Source organism: Pectinophora gossypiella, chromosome 4 (assembly GCF_024362695.1).
Source record: "Pectinophora gossypiella chromosome 4, ilPecGoss1.1, whole genome shotgun sequence".
Taxonomy (NCBI): domain Eukaryota; kingdom Metazoa; phylum Arthropoda; class Insecta; order Lepidoptera; family Gelechiidae; genus Pectinophora; species Pectinophora gossypiella.
Window position 1 is genome coordinate 8633074 of NC_065407.1, and position 12551 is coordinate 8645624.

At 38.9% G+C, this 12551-nt stretch overlaps 1 protein-coding gene across 3 annotated transcripts in view; it reads right to left on the reverse strand.

Moving 5' to 3' along the window:
• Positions 1–3905: 3905 nt before the first annotated feature.
• Positions 3906–12551, reverse strand: part of LOC126366519 (paired box protein Pax-6-like) — a 48162-nt gene continuing 39516 nt past the window's right edge. For 2 of the 3 annotated variants that reach the window (XM_050009659.1, XM_050009657.1), the window contains exons 4-6: positions 5605–5883; positions 5342–5526; positions 3906–5145 (exon numbers count right to left, since the gene is read on the reverse strand). In XM_050009659.1, the coding sequence (XP_049865616.1) occupies positions 4573–5145; positions 5342–5526; positions 5605–5883 (1037 nt within the window). In that variant the 3' untranslated portion in view covers positions 3906–4572. The remainder of the gene's footprint in view (positions 5146–5341; positions 5527–5604; positions 5884–12551) is intronic. The other variant, XM_050009658.1, reaches the window with a different exon arrangement.

Below are 12551 nucleotides of genomic sequence, written 5' to 3' on the forward strand. Positions count from 1 at the left end.
ATAATAAATAAAAATATATTTATCGTGTAAAGAACTTAATTAAATACATTTAGCATAAAAAATAAGGTACAAGATAGGTTATTGGTGTTTGAAGTAGGTTGAGCCTGTAATTACTAAATGAATATTAAAAATATAATGTTAAAGCCAATAAAATATAAACTCTTTAATATACCTACCTATATATCTAATATACCTACAACTTACTATAGATAAAGTCTGAATATCACATTTTTAATTTTTCATTAGTTGAGTTTGTAGATTTTTAACTTTTTAAATGCCTAATAATTTTCGAATTGAAAGAAATACAACATAATATGTATATAAAATAGCATTACGCCTATATACTCGAGAAGAAGTAATATGAACCTAGGAAAAAAAAGAAAAAATAATACCTTTTAGGAGGTAATATCAAACAAAAAACACAAACAAGTACTTAAGCAGTTAGGTAGTCAGAATACATTTCACCTCTGAATTATCAAAACAGCGTTAGCAACAGCGCATAGTGTGTCCTCCCGGCGGTTCAAACAACGGTCAAAATTTATTGTTATTGGTCGCGGTGCGTACACGCATCCTCACTCGGCGGCTATCACGACGCTACGACTTTATCGTCGCATCACTATTCCGACACATCGATTTAGGTACCTCATCAACGATTTTAACCATTTTAGTAGATATTATTAACAATGTGAGCATTGTGAGCATCGATAAGTCACTTTTTTATCTTCTTCACTTCACTTTTTTTCAGGATTTTTTTTTTATCTATTTAGACAACTTCTATCGTGTGGGTTGTGCGGTGAATTACCAACCTCATCGACCCTGATGTCAGGGTTATTATTGAGCCGCCAAAGGCCTCTGACATGGTTCATGTAATGATTACTCACACATCAGTAAGTAGTAACCGGGACCACCGACTTAACATGCCTTCCGAAGCACGGACCACCATACTTTCAGACAATCAGGTGATCAGCCTGTAATGTCCTAACCAAACTGGGGTTCACAGAGAAGATTTTTATGATATGTCCCCACCGAGATTCGAACCGGGGACCTCTGGATCGTGAGCTCAACGGTCAAACACTGGACCACAGAGGCCGTTATTTGGACAACTTACCAGTATGAGAATCCTGCTTCCTTGCCTTCTTCCAACGCCAAACTGCTTACTTTGCATAATATCAATTCTCACTGTGTATATTACCTTATTGTATCAATATTTACCGAGGCACAAGTAATGTTTTATTGTTATGGTTCCTAAATCACCTCCACCAACCTGCACTGGAGCAGCATGGTGGAGTATGCTCCTTACCCCCTCCGGTTGATCAAGGGGATTCCTGTGCCCTGAAGTGGGATGTATAAGGGCATTGTATAATAAGTAATTGCTTAATGAAATGCCAGCGTCCTGAACAATTTTCTTGACATATTTTGACAATATTCTAATCTACCGCTAAACTAAGCTTCTAACATCAGAATACTCCCGTCTTCAGCAAGTCGTTGACCATAAAACTTGGCCAGCATCAGCAATTTGTTAATGATACCCCGGGTCCTCGCGTTATAAACATTCAGTACAGTTATCTATGAAGCGAAATTATTTTACAGCTGCATTATAATCTTACAAGCAAATTACAAACTTTAGCTTCAATTGCTAAAGGTAAGTATTAAAATGTCTTATTTACTTAGGTAACCAATGAGTTATTAATTTATCTTAAGTGCGGTTTTCATTTACACAGTTAGCTCAACAATTATGGATAACGATACTACTCATCACCTATCATCACCTTGGCCTAATAGAAAGCTCCATGAGGTATGGGTACTTAGTTCATCTTGCGATGGATGTACCTTTGACTACCCCAAACGGGGACGAACGACTATAGTCGTGAGCTTATCATGTAGGTAGATAGATAGATAGATAGATAATACGTTTATTTGGGACAACAGTACAAGTAGGTTACAAACAATCAGTAATACATACAGTTTGAAACATAACAATAACAAACCACTTAGAAGTCAGAAAGAGTAATCTAGTTAAGTACCGCCGTCCCAAAATAGGCCCTAGCTCAGCATTTGCTGCGGAAACGCAGAACGAGTCGCAGCGCTGTTATTTTTCTATTACCTGTCGCGAGTAGTACGTGCGCGCAAACAAATCGAACTAAAAATGGATACATACTTAGGTACATAATATATGATCACGCCTGTTTCGCATTAGGGCATAGGTTAGAGACTACGAATATAAAAATAGATAAAAAATAAATACAAAGGTTTACACACATATTACGTTGTACGTTGTTTTGTTTCATAAGTAGGTGGACCCTCGACCTAAGTGGACCTTGGCTTCCGACACTCATCACATCACTAATTTCAGAGCCACGCTCTTGTCGGTGTAGCATTCTCCATGCTACTTTTTTAGGGAAAAATAGGGCAGTGGTTTCCTTCCGACACTAAAAGACGCCATTTCTTTTTGCTGCCAGTTAGCACGCCCTAGCTCAGCGGGGTCTTAAAATTTCTTTTGCATACTATTATTTTTAGCTATTACTGGTAACGGAGGACTTAAATCGTCAATTTTTTTTTCTATTTCTACTACTGTTTACTTGAAAATCCTTCTACATTCCAACCCAATTCAGGAGACTTATACATATTTTTTCGGTACCTTTTTGTACCATGTTTACATTTTAAGTTGACGAAGTACTTACCACCGAGATTAAAAATTCGTTTAAGCACGTTTCCTAAATGGATCCAATTATTATTGGAAGTGGAATCCGAAACGCTCAGGATATCAATTTGTGATTATTACTTATTTATTCAATAACTATTATCATCTGTCACCATCGTAACTTCATCATATTTCGTTCATTGACCTTGTGTGTTTAAGACAAACTGAGTATTATCGACATTCATTAATTACGAACATTATTAATTAAGACAGGACTACCAAAATAACTCTAGGTCTGCTATACCGTCTAGAACTTAACGTGAACCTACTGCCTTTTTCACTCACTACTCTTTTCACTTTATGGCACAAATTGTCAGCTTTGGCTTTTATTTCCTTTCGCATAAAAAAGAATCGAATTAAACGTTCGTTTACTGGAACAATATTAAAAGATCTGCTAATGACGCTTTGTTCCCTCATGTTGTTTTTGCGGCGATCGGCTTTCACCGGCGATGATTGCCGATATCCGGGAAGGACTGAATCAGGACTTATTTAATAACAATGGAAAAAAGGATAATTGTCTCGCATGGTACGTTTGTAAAGCAAGAGTTATGAGAGCCGCTTGTGGCCTTATTATCAGTGAAAGAGTTAATTGTAGGATTCGATATCCAATTTTTGGGAGAACTGTTCGTGTGGTAATTTATTTGTCAATCAAACTCTGTTGATTTCTGGGAACGATTTGTAAATTGAGATATTATTTTTAATTCCTTTATTTGATGTGAACCGAGTGAGAGCCCTCAGTGCTTCCCATTTATCCAGTCAAGTATTTATATGCGGCAAATCTACAATAACTCACGTCATAAACAAAAACATCGGCCTTTGCTCAGATCCTCTTGATATAAATAAAAATGGTTTGCAAACAAATGTACTTAACTTATAGTCAGACACAAAAAGCCTCGATAGTGCTAGGTGCTTTTATACCTATATATTTGCATCAACAGTCGTCAATTGATTGTGAACGGATATTGGTGTCATAAAACCCTTATTTTTTATGAAGGTAATAAACTTGATTAATTGTATTTTTAAATCAAAAAACAATTTGTGCGAGCAAAAAGACAGGTATTGGGTATTTTCATGTGATTTATTTTCATTGTTGAAGTTTCGACTTAGTTTAGCAGCTCGCTTCAAAAGATATTCTTAATAAACGAAAAAGCATGTATTTTCTATAGATTTTTATTTTTTTGTAATAGTTATGCATGTAATTAATTTGCCTAGTATAGTACAATAAAATTACATTTGTCTAGGTAATAAATAGTACACAGTGATTAAGAAATGTAACAATAAGTATTTACACAACAATAAAAGGTCTTTTTATTATTTTAAATTTTATTATTAAATGAAGATAAATTTTATTGTACGCAAATGTTGGTATGCAAACACAGTTTATCAATGAGACCTAAGTACGTGTTATTTATGGTAGGCACTATCTAAATAACACCTAAGTTAATTTGTATTATGAATTAGGATTGAAAACAAATAGGAACTTTTGTTTCCCGGAAACCATGCTTCAAAATAATACTTTGGTATTCTATATCAACAACTCTCACCTAGTTCATACAGTTACGGTTCTTTATACTGATTAACAATTATAAAAACGAGTTCACACTCAAAACCATTCAAGAACCAAATGAAAAGAGACTCAACCTACATTTCTCATCTTTCACTCAATGAAACATCGTTTGTGCTTAATAACATACATAAACATTCATCTTTCCATTAATTAAACAACAACCTAATTGACTACATATTTACATTAATTTACAAGCAAACTCGAGTATTAGCACTCTAGGATTTGAATTTGCATAATTATTCGGAACATCAACATTCGTAGGAATACTAAAATAATACTTTGACGTAATTTGAATACTTGTACATCAGCGGTCGTGTTTAGTGAGTTGTAGGGGCAGGTCAGCGGGCGGGGGTCGCGCATGCGCGGGGCTGGGGGTGCGCGAGCGCGGCGTGTGTCGCGGCCGCGGCCGGTCGGCTTCGCCGTCGCTCTCGTCGTGCACGTTGATCTCCTCGTCGGAGTCGGAGTGGGAATCGTAGCCGCGGGCCAGCTGGATGGACTGCGCCGCCAGCAGCGCCGCCGCCGCCGAGTGCGGCACCAGCACCTTAAACGCGCTATTCTCAAGCGCGGGGTGCGGCTTGAACGCACCCGCATCGAACGCCGTCTGCTGCGTCAAAGCTTTCAGTGCGTTACTATCGAACTGCGCCTGGTGCGATAAAGCCTTCAGAGCATTCGTGTCTTGGTGTGAGAGAGCCTTGAACGCGCTATTCTCGCCGCCCATTTGAGGGGTGTGGTAGGGGTTGCGCGCGGGGGACAACGAGCGCGAGCGGGAACGAGAGGGGGTGTGGGGGAGGCGGTGCGGGGGGGAGCCGCCACCTCGCTTGAGGAGGTTCATACGCTGGTGGCGTCTCCACTTGGCTCGTCTGTTGGAAAACCAAACCTGTCAGTAACGGTAAATATCGTGATTAGTATTCTGTTCTTACTATGTTAACAAATATTCATGTATGTAAATTGGCGTCAAATTATAACTCTGATTCGATTGAGTCGTCTTGAGTTGTCTAGACATTATAATATTATTAATTGGTCTGTTGGTTTATGAATACCGAATTTATAAATAATGTTTATGAGGTCGTTACCTGAACGCGCGCTTCCGACAGCGACGTCTTGGATGCGAGTCGTTCTCGCGTCGACACACATGGGTAATGGGATTTCTCAAATTCCTTTTCCAGTTCTTCCAACTGATCCGGACTGAAAGTGGTGCGGTTTCTTCTAAATTTAGGTTGTTCGCCGTCTAAAGATCCGGAGTCATCCCCGTCGACATCTGTTTGGAATATCATGAAGTTAGCAAATTGAAATTAATTTGGGATTTATTCAATGTTAATGCCAGTTAAAGGCTTACCAATCTTACCGATAAGTCCCCGGCTGGACGAGAGGAACCCCTGCTGCATGGCGTCGGGGTGGCTGGGCGGTGCGGGCACGCCGGGCGGCAGCGACAGCGCGCCGGGCGGCCACACACCGCCGCCGCCTGCCCACGGGAACGCGCCGTAGGGCGGCGGCGCCGCATACAGCCCGTACCCCGCCGCACGCGCAAACTCCGCCGCTGCGCGCTCCGCTGCTCTGTTCCGCAATATTCTGTTGATTGACGACACGCTCGGGGCCGTCGCGTTCGTACACACACCTAAAACCAACATATCATTTTTAGAAATCAACTCTAAACTTATAATGTCAAAAGAAAAAGTCACTACTTAGTGATTATGCCCACAATTAGGACTGGTTTCTGTCCAGGCGGATAACTTTGAGAACCATGCGTGTCGCACAGAAATAGAACAAATTATCTAAACGTAATTTTCTTAATGTTGCTTGAGTTATTCAGTTTAATTGCAATGTGCACAACATGAGTGACCAGCGGCGCGTTAAAACCGATGCGTCATTGGTCGCGTTTTAAAATCGCTGGCCATTATATAGTTTAATGCGTGCTCGGATCGCGTGCCGACGCAGCCTTGCGAGAGCCATCCCATGTAATTTTCAGGAAACACTTCGAGTAAGTGCCATAATTTAATCATACCCTGTCCGACTGTAATTGTCGTAGAATTCGTTGTTCAGCTACTGAGCAGCATGATCTTGTGTTATTTTAGATAACTAGTTTTTGATTACTCTTTCATGTGGGCAATGGATGTAGAGTTAGTAGAGGCGTAGTTTGTTATGTCTCGAGGTTTTCCGGAGATAGGTCATTTTGTATTTGAATGTCTCTAGACAAATGTTTAAGCCTTCTACGCTGATCCAACGGTTGTAAGTATCGATGAAGCAATAGAAAAACGCAGGTCTTTATCAGCTACATAAAATAATTTACATAATTGTTTTTAAACGCGCTGTTTATTTCCAGCACCGATTTTGTAATATTTGCAATTTACCCTTATTTACTTAAATTGAAGCCATTCTGCTTGTTCGTTGTTATTGAAACCTGTCATGTAAATAAGTAGATACCTACTTTGCACAATTACATCCAGGAACAATAATTCATTTTAATTGCTTAATGGACGCTCTTTGCGTTTACAGATGAACACACGTTTTTCTAGACACGGCTTGCTACAGAAATTGCGACTTGGTACAAAAATGAATGAACAGGTTTTAGCCATTCGTAAGAATATAAAACAATTTGAATACGGTAATGACTAAGGTAATGGATGGGTGCTTAAACCCAGGCGACTTGTAAGACGGATTTAATATGGTCACCGTTGGTAATGAAGCGCTATTGTGAATACCTCGGGCGGACGTCGAAGTAACTCTGGCGCATCAAATAAGACACAAAACGACCTGTTATAATTTACTCAAAACACAAAGCCTTATACAGTATAATGGTAATGATCAGTTGCGCGGCTTCGCTCATTGTTAGCACGTCGAAAGCACAAAAAGCTGCCCTCTACACAATTTGTTTGGCTCGTAATCGGCGCGCTGAGGCGATCCACCTTTGAAAGCCTTCTGTGCGAGGTGCGACGTCAAGAGCTTGATATGGCTGAGAACACGTCTAATGGTGACCAGTCATCACTTACCGCCCGACGTCTTTAATTATATCGGGAGCAGCGTTTTGTACAAAGAAAACAAACCGTTGAAAATCTGTTAACGTTTTGTGGGAGCTCAGCGACGCTCCTAATCTTAGCTTTTATTATTCTTTTAAAAAGCAAAAAACGCCTATGATCTTCTACAATGCTGTTAAATTACTTTTTGTCTAGTTACAAGAAGGCAACGAGGTTTTGATCGACATTCAATTTGCTGATAACCAAAATAAAAGTGTTCGGAACAATATCGAGATTTGTACCGTGTAAAAGAATTTAAAATGATCTGCAGAATCGATTATTGGAATTATCCAATCAACTTGCAATCAAGTCTACCGTTTTAAAATTACGTGACGATCTGGATGGCTACTTCCGTATTGTTGTTCCCTGTTTAAATATTTTTTCTATACTCATTACCGTTAGATTATAATAATTTATGTATAAGAAAGTGTTCAATTCCTGATAGCGAGGCTAAATTATTGAGATGAGCTTCATCTAACTGATCACATATTCAGTAAAATATGATTGTATCAAGAGAAGACGTCGTTTGATTTGTGACGATAGTAATTGGAGATATAATGACATAGCTATCGAAATATCGAAATTTAGTCGATTCATATATCAACTCGGCTGATGATGATATCAACTTTAAGCAATAATTCTATCTGCAACTGCAACCGTTGATGACGAAACCAAATGTTCAGTTCGCGATAGACGTATCAATAGCAATTTAATTTGAATCGTCAACGCACAATGGTTGACGATCAGTGGTTAGTTTGTTTAGAAAGAGATCATTATCCGTCAACAGGTTGCAGGTGGGGAATGCGATATCTATAATTGTTCTTTTAATGATTTGGGATCGGGCCGGTCCTACATGCCTAGTCACGGCCATGCAATTTGTCTAAAGTCGTTTAATCATGATTAGTCACAATAGGGTCCGGTTCTATTAAAAGGTTTAAACGCTTTCAATGGAAGGAGCTTGTTATGCTTCAGTATCTTGTAGATACTAACTTCGCTTTGAGCTTTTGATTTTTGTACATATTCTTGTTCATACCTAAAAATAAGTATTAATATACTTATTTTCAAAGGTAGAGTAAGAAGGTAGGTAATCAATAAAAAACAGTTTTAAGCGATGAAAGTTTTCTAACGGAGAAATTAATCTAATCAAACTAGAAATGATGGGTATGGTTTGGTCATAAAAGAAAATAATGGCGAGTATGAAGATATAAGATAACGAACAAAGTGATAAGAGTATCTGTTCTCATGAAATCCTAATAAAAAGCAAATTGGTTTAAAATGTTTCTGCGGCGCATCGTTGTTTGGTCTCTGCTTAAAAGCGTGGCATGTTCCAAGATAACGCTCCGGCGCCGTCTGCGGAGGACTGCTTAATCGGGTTAATTTATCGATAATTGACGGAAAACCTTTTTGTTTGTATTGCCGGAAAGTAACAGTAATTGTCACGCCTCTGAAGATTTACGTCCGTTTCTAAATTGAGACATTAACAGTCGGATCTCGTGCCTAATGGTTCGGAATGAATTTGTTTGTTTGTTTTACTCATACCGGTTCTTCGATAGATTTGGTCGGTCGACGGAGTGCGACGGACTTAGGCGCGCTAATTAGTTTCAAATTATCAATGGGTACCACGAACCACTCTTTCTTATAGCTTCTTATCGAGTTCAGAAACATAACTGATGGAAATACATTAATCTCGTATTAGTAGTACCGCAGAATAGTTATAAATACTAATAATATACTAATACTATACTCCGTTTAGAAGAAAATTGGCCAAATTGGTGAGCATAGAAAAATTAAACAAAAAAATAATAATATTAACAAAAATAACGCGAGACGACCGGCAAGTAAAGCTATTTGTGCGGTATATGAAATTTCAGTGCCGGATCTGGTGCGCGACCTGAAATCACGTCCACAGTAAGTACAAGTGGAACCAGTTAACGAGTGAGTGGCGTCACGTCGTCTAAATGAATTATTGTTGGCTTTATGGGGAACATAAAACGATGAGATCGGAGGCAATCAAGCGGCACCCGCGGCGTCCACCGAGTAAAAAGGTGTCCGGCCGCAGGGGGCCGCTGCAACCGTGGGCTAAACGCCACACGCCTACCACGCACTCGCTTTTCTACCCATTTCAATTAGCAATGAATAGGAATTACAAAAGCAGTGTCAGCTCCTAATAAATAACCGCTAGGAAAAGCCGTTCCACTTGCTCGAACGTTTCTGCTTTTTGCGTGATCGGTTTTACACCAACCACTCACTTTGTATTGTAGGAACTGGCCAATCCGTACCGAAGAGTACTTATTAAGTAGTGCAATCGTCTGCCCATTTCACGCTCACAATGCACGCTTAGCTAGTGAATTATGGAAGAGCAATGGTTGAACATAAATTGTTGAAATTTTAAAGGAAACGCTCCAAAATCGTGACCGTGACCTGAATGCGGAGCGACTGTATCGACGCGGTGCACTGCTGGGAACCAATTTAATGCTGTAACAAATCAATAAATGTATCGGTTTATTGGAAGCTGTGTGGAGATCGATTTGATTTATTTCGACCGTACAATGTCGGCGAATGAGGTGGAACCTTGTTAGTAAATGTCAAAAAACTTTTAAAAAACCTCGTCGTTTCTAACAGTGTTTTTTTACGTCCATATAGGTGTGCATTATTGTGGCGATAACAGATTCATGCACGAGATAAAAAAACACCTTTCTCACTAATCGATATTTGCTTTTTACAAAACAACATTAGCAGTAAAATAACAAATTACAAAAGTGTTTTTATAACCTCTCAAAACATTTTAATACCTGGCCGTAAAGCATATGATCATCAGTTTCACTAATTAATCGGCGCCAGGCAATAATTTCGGGCTGCGCGCAGCCAGGCTAAGAATGCAATTAATCAAAATGTGGTCAGTAGCTAGAGCGGCGGTAACGCCTCGTAAACCGATATCGATTTAGTCGATAAGTTGCGCAAGCCATTGTCCAAAACTGCCTCGTCACCGCTAACAAAGGCGGTAGTGGGCACCTTATTAAAATTTAGACGGTTCCGATGAGTCGCTCTGTTTTGATAACTTGCGCCGGAGTCGAGTGGATGCCGCATCTCTGACACATTCCTATTATAGCCGACGTTTGTATAAATATTATTCTGAGGTAAATTGTATCGTTCGGAACGCTTTGTAACATTTTTGATGAATTAAACATACTTAGGCACAGAAAAACCCAACCTGCTTCTCTATCCTTTTCGATTAAGCTCTCCGGCGGTAATAAAGCTTAATGTATACATACACATTTGTGAATATTATTAGCACTTACAACACATAGTGCGGTAATAACGCTCAACTTTAGATTGCTTTTGTAAAACGCAATCATAAGTTGATTTGCTAATTACACAAAAGGATTACTATTCTACGTACGCAACGAATATGGTCTAATCAAAGTTGAACATAAACAGATAGAAGGTATTATAAAAAACTTCTTTGGTTAATTTAATTTACTGATTCAATGAATCAGAACACGGAGTCTGGAACGCAACAGACGGAAAGACAGTTTATTATTTATTTTAAAACGTACGATATTGAATGAAAAAAGCAAATAGTAACATTGAAAGTATGTCATTCTGGAGTGTATAGTTATGAAACGTAATGAATTTACTGGTTTCATAAGCACCGTCGCTGTTGGCACGCGTCCGTATCAAAAGGCTGCCATTGTGGCTGCGATCATTTTGTTACAAATTTGATTAAAATTCAATTACTTATGCTCCTTGAGCATGCCATAGACTTATGATTATGGAGAAATGATTTCTTTAGTCACGACGCACTTTTAATAAAAATACTGGTTACGTGTTGTCAATAGCTGGTCAGTGGGTATACCTACTGTTTTCTAATACGCTATATAGGTAAGAATATGTTATTTACGAAATACAGTTTAGAAAATCCATAACAAGAAAATGTAACCCAAATTACCAGCAATTAGTACTTTAAATAGGTAGCTTTAATTACGATACTAATGAATTTAATATAGAACTTCTAAGAAAAAATATTAAATATGATCGTTTAAGAATTGATCGCTTCTGGTAAATTGTGAGCGCAACAGTTGTTAGATGCTTCCTCATCAGCAGGTGGTCTGCCGGTCAACACGCTTTGATACACCGAAACCATCGTCAGATCTAATGGAATCAATCATAACTACATCCCTCACCGACCCTACCATTTAAATGTCGAAAACGAACAAAGACTTTTCAATATCTCATTGAAAAGCAACCACAGAAGTTAACTGTAAATTTTAAAGGTTAAACTCGCAGTTATTTAAATACTCGTGCGTTTACGACAAATATGTGAGCATTTACGCAAAACAACCGACGTGGGATCGCGTGCAATTTTTGCTCCAGCGCGGGCCGCGCGCACTCGCTCGAGCAATTATTTTAAACACATTTCAACAAATGACGATAATGTCAGCCCAGCACACAGATAAGAGCAAAAAACATAAAAATAAATGCACTCACTGAACAATTGTTCGCTTCGACCCCTTGTTCATGAGAAGTTGTTCATAATTTTCAACTTGGAATTACTTATTTTACATACTTGTTTTCTTTCAATTGTTCGAGACTTGTATTATACTAAGTTTATTTTTATTATTATTTCAATAGTGCAAATAACCTACGTTTGTCTGTAAAGCATAATCTGCATAAGAGTATATATTTCTGTACATCATACGTAATTGTTATTGACATATAAAACGTAAGTTGGAAATGGGATTGGTTCTGTGTAAAATAGCACATTTTATTTGAAAAGAAAAATACATTCACGTTATCTAAAAGGCTTTGCTGTAAATATGTTATAAAATTTGTATTTATGTTGATGTTTGTTGATTATGGGGTCGGAAATCGTAGCGCCCCTGCTGGTTTAATGACTGTGACCATTTGATCAGGTTGGTTTAGCACAGTGTCTCATCGAGAATGTTATCGTCTCCTAATCCGGTCTCGGGTGATATCGTAAACCAGAAGTGGTCTTGTAAGCGAAACCAGTTTCACAGGCAATCGCACGCACCCTCGCTGCACCACTCGATAGAGAAAATACAAGGCGATACACTCGTGTCCTCTGGAGAGGAACGCTGTGCTCGCATGCTTCGGTTTGGAATTTAAACCTTAACATGACAAGTTAAGGATAAAGCCAGCGCGATAAGTGCGGGGTATTTAAGTCGTTTTTTGAGTGCATTATTGGCGTTTAACGTCACGCATGGGCACGAGAGGTGTCGTTGGAGCAATTATCGCAATTGGCTCGTTGGCC